The sequence below is a fragment of the Pelmatolapia mariae genome, linkage group LG7, assembly GCF_036321145.2.
Source record: "Pelmatolapia mariae isolate MD_Pm_ZW linkage group LG7, Pm_UMD_F_2, whole genome shotgun sequence".
NCBI classification, from domain to species: domain Eukaryota; kingdom Metazoa; phylum Chordata; class Actinopteri; order Cichliformes; family Cichlidae; genus Pelmatolapia; species Pelmatolapia mariae.
The window spans coordinates 14,504,093-14,517,460 of record NC_086233.1 but is presented as its reverse complement, the minus strand read 5'-3'; the positions used below and the strand labels follow the sequence as shown (position 1 = coordinate 14,517,460).

At 39.8% G+C, this 13,368-nt stretch overlaps 2 protein-coding genes across 3 annotated transcripts in view; one reads left to right on the top strand and one right to left on the bottom strand.

Moving 5' to 3' along the window:
* Window positions 1-3,532, top strand: part of LOC134630617 (ceramide transfer protein) — a 26,685-nt gene extending 23,153 nt beyond the window's left edge. For both annotated transcript variants that reach the window (XM_063478049.1, XM_063478047.1), the window contains 3 exons: window positions 78-207; window positions 1,282-1,418; window positions 1,552-3,532. In XM_063478049.1, coding sequence (XP_063334119.1) covers window positions 78-207; window positions 1,282-1,409 — 258 coding nt within the window. In that variant the 3' untranslated portion in view covers window positions 1,410-1,418; window positions 1,552-3,532. The remainder of the gene's footprint in view (window positions 1-77; window positions 208-1,281; window positions 1,419-1,551) is intronic.
* On the bottom strand, window positions 3,509-13,368 carry LOC134630618 (3-hydroxy-3-methylglutaryl-coenzyme A reductase-like). Its single transcript, XM_063478050.1, has 20 exons — window positions 13,269-13,368; window positions 12,671-12,877; window positions 12,143-12,254; window positions 11,715-11,802; window positions 10,843-10,927; window positions 10,622-10,727; window positions 10,389-10,495; window positions 10,143-10,262; window positions 9,896-10,029; window positions 9,531-9,820; window positions 9,291-9,424; window positions 8,988-9,182; window positions 8,263-8,421; window positions 7,012-7,169; window positions 6,827-6,932; window positions 6,574-6,744; window positions 6,328-6,468; window positions 6,023-6,181; window positions 5,782-5,930; window positions 3,509-5,145 (listed from the first exon to the last, which is right to left on the bottom strand). The coding sequence occupies exons 2-20, from the start codon at window positions 12,833-12,835 to the stop codon at window positions 5,109-5,111; spliced, it is 2,616 nt and encodes an 871-aa protein (XP_063334120.1). The 5' UTR covers window positions 12,836-12,877; window positions 13,269-13,368; the 3' UTR covers window positions 3,509-5,108.

The window sequence follows — 13,368 nt, the reverse complement described above, 5'->3', positions numbered from 1 at the left end:
CTTCTTTAAAAAATAAAATAAAATAAATGTGTAATGCTGATGCATTTGTTCATTCTCTATCCTGTCGCTTTCCACAGCCAACCAGCAGGTGTGTGCGTGCCAAAATCAACATTGCCATGATCTGTCAGACGCTCGTTAGTCCACCAGACGGAGATAAAGAGATCAGCAGGGACAACATCCTTTGTAAAATCACCTATGTCGCCAATGGTGTGTGTCACTGTTTTAGCCACAGCTGATGTTAGCAGTCAGGGTGCTGTTTAGTTTGTTTGGTGGGTTATTGTTGTTGTCTTTCTGTCTTTTTGTTTTGTATTTTTTAACACAATTCAACCATTAGGGAGACACTGGTTTGTGGTTGTGCATCACTGCTGCGAGAGATTGTTCAGTCCTTTTCAGTTGTGTTATCTCCAGAAACTTTAACTTTATTAGATACAGTTTAATTATTTGATCCCCTGCTAAACTTTTAAGTTTGCTCACTTATAAAGGCATGGTGTCCATGAATTTTGCATTTTCATCCAAACATTTAAAATTAGAATTTGAGTTTAACCAATATAAGTGATTGGTACCTTCATGTAAAACAGCCAATAAATGGAAATTTAAAAAGTAAAGAGATGAAAGAATCACCCTTCAAAGTGTCTTCCCATTTTGGCAATACATGTTTAGAATGCTACAAACACAACAATCATCTGATCTGAGTAGAGAAGGGCGTGGTGTAAACAAGTTAGCCATGACTTGTACAGTAAAATAATAAGTCCAATAAGTACTTGCACATAGTAAAAGTGAGGGAAATCGCTTTATGTTTGGTTTGTTTGAAAGAAAAAATATATAGTATTTGCATTAAAAATCCCATATAGGTCGGGCTCTATTTAAAATTGTTAGTTTGTTCATTTACTTTACAGCCTCTGGAAATGGCTGAGCACTTGGCAATAGCAGGAAGGAAGAACTCCTTTTTTAACAGGAACAGAGTTGTGGCTAAGGGAGGAGCAACAATCTGCCTTTTTTATTTTTTAACATCTCATTGAGTGCCAGATTTTTATGCCAACATCTTACTGCTGGGGCTCATATTTTCCCTCTTTAGCATTAAGCAGACTTTCTGCCAGCGGGCCCAATCAAAGAGCCATGCAAATGTATTGACTTTAAACTGAAAGCTACCTACATATGTTCACTAATTATGGTAGGCTATATCAATGCTTAATGTATGAAAATGGGGTTAACCATAATTCAGTGCTCTTTCTTTACTATATGCTTGAAGCTGGAAATAATCTTTATGTCGTCTGTGTGCAGTGAATCCAGGAGGCTGGGCTCCTGCCTCTGTGCTCAGGGCCGTGGCTAAGAGGGAGTACCCCAAGTTCCTCAAACGCTTCACCTCCTACGTCCAGGAAAAAACTGCTGGCAAACCCATCTTATTCTGAAGCACACAGGCAAGACATCACACACAAGTGTTCCAATGTTTTGTGTGTTTGTTTGTTTTTTTGTTTTGTTTTGTTTACCACTGAATACTTGTTGACTACAAATGCAACAAATCAACACAAAGCATCTCCATTTTTTTTTCAGTGTTGAAACGCAAGGCCAGGACTTCACCTGAAGCTTTAAGCACACACTGTATAAGCAAATTGTCAGCTGCTCTGTTGTCCTTAACAGGATTTATTAAAGTTCCCCCCAGGAAGGGGTTAAAGGGCTCCCACCCTTCCTGATTTCTGAATTCAAATAAAAATATGTTGACCTCAAATGATATAATCTCTGAAATGGGACTTCATTTAGAAAATGATGGCCTGCAGTCATTCAGACTTAAACGATTGTAACCCAGAAAGGATTTCCAAATGTCTCTCTTGAGAGATACCCAGCCAGCTGTGAGCCAGTTAGTTCTTGTCCCTGCAGCAGCACTTAATGCTGTCTTTAACACTCATTTAAGAGACTGAACTATCAGGTTGTCTCTGTTTAGAGAGAACAAATGATATAAATCTATGTTCTGTAAGGTTGTAAAAATAAACAGAAACGTTAGATAATTGACATTAAATATTCAGCTCTGGTTTGATGTTTATTTTTTCATATACCTAACTCGTACATTTACAGCTTTCCTTTAAGCTGCTCACATTTCCTAGTAAAACAACATAAATGATTTGACCCAACTGTAAACTTTTCTAAAGGTTACAGAGGTCCAGAGGGCTGTCATTCACACATGACCCCTATGACATTAAAACTTGATCTGTCTTGTGCTCTCTGATGAAGACTCCTCTTTTTGGTTCTGAAGGAGGGACATGACATCATCTACGTTACCTGTATGGCTTTATAGTTACATCACTGTTAATATGTTGGAGTGTCTTTGAACATATTTCAAGTGTTTCATGAATTGTAAATAGTGACATTAGCATTTTTGCTGAAGATCTGCAAAGCTTTTTTTTTTGTTTTGTTTTTTTGCAACTTGAGCCCAAATGCCTTAGTTTTCCAGCAAACTGTAGATCCAGACTTGGATAAAGAGGGTGCTCTTAGTGCACCCTTTGAAATCACTAGTGAAGTGCCTCATGGCTATGCTCCCCTTATTAATGTTTAATTAAAGCTTGAATGAACCATGTGATATGTTACAGAAGGCTGGCAGGATGTTTTCACAAGTATTCTGAAGATTTCTGAATCATTTTTGGATTAATTTTACTAGAAGCCATCAACTTTTCTGTCAGTATTTCTGGGATTTGTTACAAAATTAATCAGTTAATGTCTTTGTATCATGTATTTTCTGTCTGAAGATGTCGATTGTACATGTACAGGACTGTTAAGTCTATAGAGTTAAGTAAGACTCTGCTTAGCTTAAGTAGAGTTTTTCTTATTAGTGGCGCTCCAAAATATCGGTATCTCCTGATATTGGCCTTGTTGGCTGATATAGTGACGTCATTTGCCGATATTTTCCCGTTATAGAACACGGTGTGATGAAGAGATCCATGACTTTAAAATGGGTCGGTTCTTTGTATAATATTTGTTTCCCTGGACAAAAGGGGAATAAATAATCAAAAAGACAAACTACTGGCACCAACCTTTGCTGTTGGCCATATTGTTTTTGGTTCACAAGAAGTGCATCCCTATTTTTTTCTAGGAACAGTTTTCATGCAATACATTGTTAAACATTTAAGTAAATGTAAAAATGTAAATGTAAAAAGCCAAGTTCTTTTTGTCAAGCACACGGGATGGATAAAGATTTCTTTTCCCTACGAGTTTCAAATTTAAGCTATCAGTATTGCTGCCAGGGTACTTCTTTCTTTTTTTTTTTAAAGTTGCATTTTCACCTGTTTTTGTCTTTGTTTTTCTGGGATGGTGTCATTGGCAGATTTGTAGCTGTTTCAGGCTTCACACAAAAGCATTTAATTTTTTTCAAGCTCTTTGCTGAAAAATGTGTTGGTGATATAAAATGATGCTCAGCCACGCAGCTAAGAGGAACAACACCATGCTGAAGCTCATTCACCTAAAGCAGGCATTTGTAATACAGGTTTCGGTCCTGGTATACTGTCAAATCCGAATGTAATTTGATTTTTTTTTTTTTTTTTTTTGTAAATCTGTTCATACTTATGCTGTGGGATCAACTTATAAATGTACTGTGATAACATGGCAAGATCTCTGCCCTGTTTTTAAAGTGAAATAAATAAGTTTATCCTCCAGTTTGTAATGTTTGGGGTCATTTGTTGCCATGTTTTGTATTTTGTATGTGCAGAACATAATTCTGTTGGCTCCATAATGTAGTGGGTTACACATTTGCCTAACAAGTGAAAGAGTCCTGATTTGATTCTTGGAGGAGACACTAAATCCCTTCGGGGTTGTATGATGAAGGGCATCCACTGCATTTAAAAAAAAAAAAAAAAAAAAAAAACTGCCAAGGCACCCATTTGAACATAAAATTACTTTTCATTTCAAATGAATAAACTATGTGCATAGAATCACCAGTTATTAAAATAACTTAGCTTTACCCCTATATTAGGTTTTTAAAAAGCTTTTTCTTTTCTCCTCCTGGAAGTCTAATGCAGTCTTTACTGTGTTAGAATAGATTTCATGTCAGGCTTCTTTAAGTGCCTCATCTCTCTCTTACGCCTGTGTTTGACTCAGCTTGTTCATCTGCTAACTGGAAAAGGCCTCAAGTGTTGATTCCAGTCTTGTTAATGTTAAAGAAAGACAAACACGGTATTGTCAACAAAAAATGGTGTCATTTATTCATTTTTTACATAAGACAGTTTTAAGTTTAGAATAACCAATTATGATAAAATTAAAGTGTGCAGCGCAAGGCTCGATTTCTAAAACATACTGTATGTAAGGGCACTTCTGAGTGTCACTGCTTTCTGAAAATGAGCAGGACCTGCAGTCAGTGATAATTTATACCCAGTTCCACAGATGACAGTGTACCGTAAAGGTTTGTTAAATTATTATGGCTTCCAATTTTCCTCAAAAGCTTTTAGAAGTAGTTGATCAGATTCTGAACCAAACACATCCTTCTGCTGGCAACAGCTTCATTCATTGAAGAGAGAATTCCAACAACCACGTGCAATCTACAGTATACACAGTATACAGTAGCACCTTCACTCAGGGAGGGATGAGCATGTCTGTGTAGTGATGCCTACAACACTGGTAAAAACACATTTGCACACAAAGTTGACTTTCAGAACTTGAGCACAAGCTGCCCACTACACTCTCTCAAGCAAGCTTTTGGCAAATGCAAAGATCCATTTGTCCACAAAAAATAAATAAAAACGATGATGATGACTGCCTGAGGATCTCATTTCATTCAGCTCATGTAAAAACCATTCAGACATCCCATCCATCCTTTGCGACTCATCAGAGGACTCTTGTTGTAACTCGTGCAGCATGATGGATTTTATTTGTCTAAACACCATCAGTCGCTCGCACTTCTCTCAAAGATCAGTAGCAGAATTAACAGGCTCTCAAACACTATTACAAAGTTCAGATGCAGAAAAATGGCACAAATTAACAACCAAAACTTAAGGCCTCAGCTCACAAACCAGTGAGGCAATAAAACAAAGCAAGCACATGTTGGCTCTGTTTATTAACACTCTGATATCTGGATGTCCACAGGTCCGCTTTTAGAACCGCATCACGACGGCTCATCGATGTTAGTGTCACGCCGTATTCTCTGAACACAGGTTTGTTTTAGATCTAAGAGACAAAAAAAAAGATCATTTCAAAGTGGACACACTAAAACACTAACAGATATCAACAAAGGAAAACTTAAAAGGTGATCATTTACATAATAAGTACAGGCTATTTTGGATGCACTTTGGAAAAAGCCAGACTTTAAAACATTTTTTAGGAACAAAATGTAGAGGCTCTGGATTTTACAATTGAAAACAAGAGACTTCAAAGATATGCCGCCTACACTACACAGCGTATTCATTTAGCCGAATACACAATTGTGATCACTCAGTCTTCACTATGAAGCTCTGACACTGACGAGGTCGTTGACTTTACACGGGCAGCCTGTCCACGTTTTTGATTGGTCAGATGCTGACAGCAACACACCTTTCACAATAACATTCACATAGCTGTATTGGGAAACTCTGGTTTGACTAATTGGATTGTGGTTAAGAAACCTCAATGTCAGTCGGGGTAAGTAAAGCCATATAATGAAAGGAGATGCTGGTTATGTTATGCTTGCTTCTTAGAACAGACATGTCAACACATTTTCCTAAAGAATACACGACATGAAAATAAAACAGCACAAATTCTCAAATTTGACCAGGCATCACTGTAAAAAAAAAAAAAAAAAAAAACCCAAAGAATGAGACATCTCACCTGTTGTGGGTCATGTGGCTCTTGACTAGGTGTCCAGCAGCGAGAGCAGCCATCAGGGAGAGCTCTCCTGCCAGAACAGTGGCACAGACTATACGGGCCAGCTGACGGGCGTTGTCACCTGGCTGGTTGGGATTGGTAACACCAAGCATCTGCAGGTACAGAGGTTTTGTGTTAGAGGGGGAAAAAAAATCCTAAAAACTCATCAACAAATGCCAGCTATGTTACATGTAGTTGAGACTACCTGCAGACAGGCCTGCTGTGGCGACAGGTTGGTGCCTCCTCCCACAGTGCCGAGCTCTATAGAAGGCATAGTGCAACTGATGTACAGGTCCTCCCCACCTGGACCGACAGCCTCCATCTGAGTAATGCAGTTAGAGCTTCCCACTGTCTGAGCTGGGTCCTTAACCACAACACAAACAAATACTTGTTCTTTAATATGTCTTTTTGTTGGATCATATACCATGCCACAGACATAATGTTTCACTATTTAAACCTTTTTTTAAATTTATTTATTTTATTTTTTGTGTTAATTTAAGGTTCTATTACTTGTCCACAGGCAATGTAGATAGCAGCGACGATGTTGGCAGCATGAGCATTAAAGCTACCTATACTGCCAGCCATGGCTGAGCCCACCAAGTTCTTGTTTATGTTCAGGTCCACCAGAGCAGCTGTGCTGCTCTTCAGCACCTGGGGAAACATTAAAGGGTGATTTTACAAACTACAGAAAGGGGGGAGAAACTGTGGCCGCTGTCATTAGATTTCTGTCAGGATCCAGCTTTGAATTGTTTTTACCTCTCTCACCACTTTAGCAGGAATGGTGGCCTCGCATACAGCAGACTTGCCTCGGCCCAGAATCCAGTTGATTGCGGCAGGCTTCTTGTCTGTGCAAAAGTTGCCACTGAGCGAAAGCACCTCTACATCTGGATGCTGCTGCTGGAGTGCATGCAGAGCATGCTCAGTGCCCTGAAGAAAAAGACACAGAAAGCACTCAGCACTGAAGTCAACATTTGAATAACAGGACCGAATTACAGAAGACTTCTCATACCTTCGAGAGCATGTTCATACCCATGGCATCACCTGTTTGAGACTGGAAGCGAATGTATAGGTTTCTGCCAGCTATGCCCACCAACAATTTCTCCAGACGAGCAAACCTACAAAGAGTACTCACTAGTTATGATCTGTTACCAAAAACACTTTGTCACTGTCATCAGTCATAGCTCTTCCACTGACCTGCTGGTCTCGTCAAACGCCTCTTTAATCATGCTAAATCCGTCCGAGGTCTCGAGCCAGACTTTGACCTCTGCAGCCCGGCACGCTGAGGGCAGCCTGACCAGAGGACCCCTGGTCATGCTGTCAGCTAGAATCCGGCTGATGCAACCCCCACTCAGCTGGACAGGAAAGAAAACACTGTCAGCAGGGAGCATTCACAGAAATAACAGCAGCCAGAGTCAGATACAATAATTTTCCATTGCAGTGAGGATGACCTTTTTTATGACCTTACATCCTCTAAAACTGGCTGCGTATAGGAGGGCAATAAAAATCCAAATCCATTTCACTACCTGCCATTCAATGAGCCATACCATTTTAGTTTTGGTTCATAAATTGTTTGGGGTTTTTTTTTTTACTCAAACCACACTTTAAGTTTTTAGATTTAGGTTAGTTTTTAAAATAACCATCTTTCTTGAGCATTGTAGTGACATCACACAGACCCAATAATTAAGGGCAAAGTGCACAACACCTCTTCAGGGTTTTGCCATAATGACTCACATGCACAGATTCGCTAAGTAAAAACAGCATCAACTAAACTCCCAAGTCTAGCAATTAATTACTCACCTTATCAGCTGAGACCATTTATAGAGGATGGACAATAGCCACACTGATATCAAAAATCTAGTTTTAAATCGGTATGCTGAGTGCTTTCACAATTGCTGCCTTGATGTTTTGAAATGAGTCAGTCAGAAGAGAGCCACACCATAACCTATATACTGCTTTAATCTCTTTTTTGACTGCAATGGAAGCCTGCAACTGAAGCTAATAACTCCTCAGGAAAGTCTTTACTGAGGTCACAGATCAACTAGACTTATTTTAGCAATCAGATTCACTGCCACCTGCTGGTCATTAGACAGAATGCAGATTAAAGGCCCTCGCACTTTGGCTTATCAAGACTTATGACTTATTCACAAGTGGCCAGACATCAGACATTATATTCCTGGCACGCCACAAATTTACACATGATTTTCTGGTCAGTGATGTTTCCTCCGCCCAAACACTGAAGTATTATTTACTACATATAGAGTTTTTTAAGTCCATGCTAACTGAACCACATAACCTTCTATATTATTAATCTTTCTTGACTGCCATTGCCAAATTCTATGACTTGTCAGTTTTTCCATGACTCTACAAACCCTGTAGATTTATTTATTTGCATCTACTGAAAAGATAGTTACTATTCCCTCAGGGCTCCACACAAGACACACTTACAAAAAGTGCCCTGCATCCTCGGTTGGCGCTGGCTACCAGGCAGCCTTCTGTGGTGGCCAAAGGAACATAAAACTCCTTCTTGTCCAACAGAAGAGGGCCAGCCACTCCCACTGGCACTGGCATGTAGCCAATGACATTCTCACAGCAAGTACCCATCACCTAAAAGGCAAAGACAACACAAACTAAGCACAACTAAGAACAAAGTAAAGAAAAAAATGAACATAAAAAACATTTGATTTTTCAATATACACACACATATATATATATATATATATATATATATATACATATACACACACATATATATATATACACACATATACATATATACACACACACACACATATACACATATATATACATACACACACATATACACACACACACATATACACACACACACATATACATATATATATATACACACATATATATACACACATATATATATACACACATATATATATACACATACACACACACACATATATGTATACGTATACGTATACATACATATGTGTATACGTATACATACATACATACATACATATATATACACACATATACACACACACACACACACACATATATACATATATACACATATATATATATATATATATATATATATATATATATATATATCTGATTTAAAACTGACAACTGAAGATAAACATTTTTTCCCAAGAATAAACAGGACTACACTTTAAAAGGACTGTCAGTACCTGTGAGTAGTTGTAGTCCTTGTAAGGTAGAGAAGCCAAGGCAGTGGGAACAGGAAGTTTGGATGATAATAGTTCTCTCCTGATGGCCACGCCCCTCTCTGGAGTTTCAAGGACATCTTCAAGTTTATAATTCATAATCTTACGCAGGGTTACAAGATTCATCACCTCTGCATCACTCAGCAAATGGGCACCTCTCTGGAAAGAATCATGGGCAAAACAGTGATATTTTTTAAGAATCTGACAAACACAGAACATCATATATATAGCTTTGTACTGTGCTTCCAATATAACCTGACAACTTACCTGAGAATCTGAGAGGATGGCCATACATTCCTCCAGACTTCGGGGCTCCGACGTACAAACACTTGGAGGAGCACATTGTGTCTGAGCAAGAGAATCCCCAGAAGATGTACCACAAAATGCATTCTGAATCACATCTGCACCAGAGGAATCACATGAAAAAACACAGCAGTTAGAGCAGAATCATCTTCATCACTGGGTACACGTGTTATCAAAGCTAGAAGCACCCGCTATGAGTCTCACCCTCTTCTCTAAATGATATGTCAGCTTCAGAGGAAAGTTTCACGTCTGAAGCAGCTGCTAAAGTGGTAGGGATGGTTGCCAAAACACTATTAGATGTCTTCTGGGGTTTCAGGGCTGGGAGGGACCTCATGCAGCAGTCCTCTGTCACCCAGGTCTTCGGACTGGGAGTGGAGCTTATAATGGTACTCTTGAGTGAAAGCGAGGACTCTGTCTCTGCTTGCTCAAAAAATACATACTTTACGGCCAGAATCAGTGCAAGACCGAGGGTTATCACCTGTTCCAGGTCGATACTGGAGAGAGAAAAAGTCATAAATCAGTGGACGCAGGAATCAATAATGCAAACAGTGCAATATTCCATGGTTTACCTGGTGAGCTTAAGAGGCAATATGGTGCTAGGAGAGTCCAGTCTCTTTGCTACAGGCCCTTCCACTGTGCGGTTTTGACCTGAATGTTCGGCTGTCAGTCGAGTGTGAGCATGAACCAAAGCCAATCCCAGAGACTGAAAGACAACATCACACAGGCATCATCGTTCAGACCTAAAAATGCTTTATAATACACAATGTTGATGACTAATCTAAATAAACATCGCCAACATAGATGATGGGAACTCACCATTATGATTTTAACCCTTTGAGTCACAGGATTGGGCTTGTTATCCTCTTCCTCAGCTAGTACACGGGAGAAGTGGCTCAGCTGCCAGATGGGGCGCCCCTCACGACTCTCCCTTGACAGCTACACACAAATATGCAGGACCACAAAAAATATTAATAAAAAAAATATATCACAGTTAAACTCTAGCAACTTATTTCCTTATCTTATCTGTGTTTATTTCTCCAAATTGTTGCATGCACATCTCACCTCCAGCACCAGAGAGACACAGGCAGGGAAGAACGTCATGAAGACAAAGTAATTGGCCAGAACAGACATGCAGCCAAAACAACACATGATTTCCAACTGAGGCACACCTAGAAAAAAGGAAGAAACACAGCTGACTTCTGCTTTTCCACTCGATCAAGCATCACCACAATATTTCTAACACACAGAGCATCACTGATGATGCTTATAGGTGGCGAAAGAGCAGCAATCCTTACCAGACATGGTTCCGATTCCTATAACCAGACACTCAACCACAGCATCCAGGGTGAATGTTGGGCCCAGGATTGCCATGCCGTGAGAAATGTTCTCCCTCACCTCCTCCTATTCCCAACACACAAGCCCAATTCATTAGTTAAGGATGCTTTACACTTATGTCCCCCATATGAATAAAGCCACATTTCATACATATGGTAAGACCAAATATGTGCGAAATTACCTGAGAGTTTGAGCTGAGGGCAAATTTAGCCAACGCACAGGCTCTGGACAGGTCAATAAGCAGGAGGAAAAACGGCAGCGCTTCACTGCAGGGAGAGCAGACAAGTGTCAGCCAGGGAGTGACCTGGAATACTTTCCTACAGCCTCTGCCTTATGACACCCGAGTGTCATCTTACAATTACAGATCAGTGAACTTAGTCTTACAACTGAATTAAATGACTGTCTCTAATGTAAAGGAGCTGCAGAATTTCAAATGTTTTGCCATAAAATTGTGAAACAATGTGTACATCACCCTGCTGGTAAATGTTAACTATTTTACCTACCTGATCTCACTAGCACATTAGCTGCCTCTTATCCTGCTACTACCAACTGTGTTAGCTACACAACTAGTTTTAAAATGTTTTAACATGGATTAGTAAAAAAAACCCTCTCACTACCCTCTCACTAACAATTATTTGCAGAAAGAAGGCCTCCCCTATAGTCAACACAGAAAAAGTAATAACTTTTGACAACAAAGTAAGCTGACAGCAATTTGAAGCTCTGTAAGCTCAGCCTCTTCTGAGGAGGAAGTACAGTGTAATGTAACATCAGTCTAACTGAAACTCTTTGCATAGCTTCGAACAGGGACAACAGGTCTATCCTTATGCTTACTTGTATATATTTATTATTGCTCATTAATAACACAAAGGTGTTTCTTACTGGATTAACTATGTTAATCAACAGAATAATAATTTAATAGAATACTTAATTGCTAAAATAATCCACTGCCTATTTCAAAGTATAATTGACTGTGTACACTCTCAATGTCTATGTCACAGACCACTTTAAGAACCACTCTCCTAGTGTATATGTGAGTCCATTGGAAACACTTACTTCAGACCTGTCAGCTCCTTCCCAAAGAAATGGATGACGACTGTACTGAAGACAAAGCTGGAAAATACAGTAAATAATCCAGCAATACCTGGAGAAGGAGGAGAAATGGAATGTTGGTGTATTTTTTATGATAAATTTGTTAGCCAGTCATTTGTTTTTCAGTCTGAATGAAAAGCAAGGAAACAAACCAACCCAAGTAGTTTTGGGTTAAAAATGTTATACATTAAAATCATGTTCTACATTAAATCCACTGACAACATTTTATGGCAATTCAAACAGCTGAAGCTGGAAAGTAGTACAAGAAAAACTGTGGCCACTAATCAGTGGTGATTATACAGCAAAAACAAATCTGTATGATGTGAGAAGAAGTGTTTACTGCTGTCCAAAACTGGAAAAAAACAAAACAACAAACATCTCATGATACTGACCTAGAATATATTTGGATCCAAGCTGTCTGAGATTCTTGAACTGGAAATAAATATAAATAATGGCCATGCACCGAGTGACTGTCAGAATAACTGCATCACTGCTCTGGATTTTCTGCAAGAAAAAAAAAAACAGACGTTAGTGTAGACCCTCAGGGGCAATCGTGGCTCAAGAGTTGGCAGTTCATCTTGTAATTGGAAGGTTGCCGGTTCGAGCCCCAGCTCGGACAGTCTCGGTCGTTGTGTCCTTGGGCAAGACACTTCACCCGTTGCCTTCTGGTGGTGGACAGAGGGCCCGGTGGCGCCAGTGTCCGGCAGCCTCGCCTCTGTCAGTGCGCCCCAGGACGGCTGTGGCTACAATGTAGCTTGCCATCACCAGTGTGTGAATGTGTGTGTGAATGGGTGAATGACTGAATGTGAAAGCGCTTTGGGATCCATAGGGACTAAGTAAAAGCGCTATGCAAATACAGGCCATTTACCATTTTACAAAACTCTGGCAACATTTCTTAGACAGTGCCACACCAGCCTCACCTCCTCCTCAACTTTGGGGCATTGGTTCCACTTGCACATCTGGTTGCTTGTTGCCAGGCTGTTCATAGACACGAAGCACACTGTCAAAGCCAGGGTCCCCACGATTACCTCCCATGGGTGCGAGGCCACCAGCAACCCATGAAGTCTAAATAGACGTGCCAACATGGTCTCAGGATAACTTCCGACTACACAAGATCCCAGAATCACCTGCGTTACAAGAACATTGTCCAGTCACTGGTAGTTAGCAAGTCTGACTTCTGTACGGCTTTAAAATCAAAATGCAGTTTTGTGTGATGATGGCGAAATATAATGAAAGACGATCGTTAAGTTTAATATACACACTCGGTCGCCGCAGTGCTGTCAAAAGGATTTTAACAATAGGATTCACAAAGGTATCATTGCGATACTCCTGGTTAGCATTACCTAGATTTTAACACACTGAGGCTATATTAGCGCAGCTTAGCTAATGCTAGTTACCGTAACATCGGTCAAAATTAGCTACGCTGACTAATTTTACAGCCTGTCACCAAAATAACTTAATCCCCCAGGCTCATTACATTTTAAGTACTATGCATTATACTGAAACATGTGAACATACAAAGAGTTTCTTCGTGGTCAGAGAGTCCTTTCCATAGCGACAGTGCCCTTCCCACAAATCGCTTAGCCTGCTACATTGCCTGATCTGATGTAATGAAACT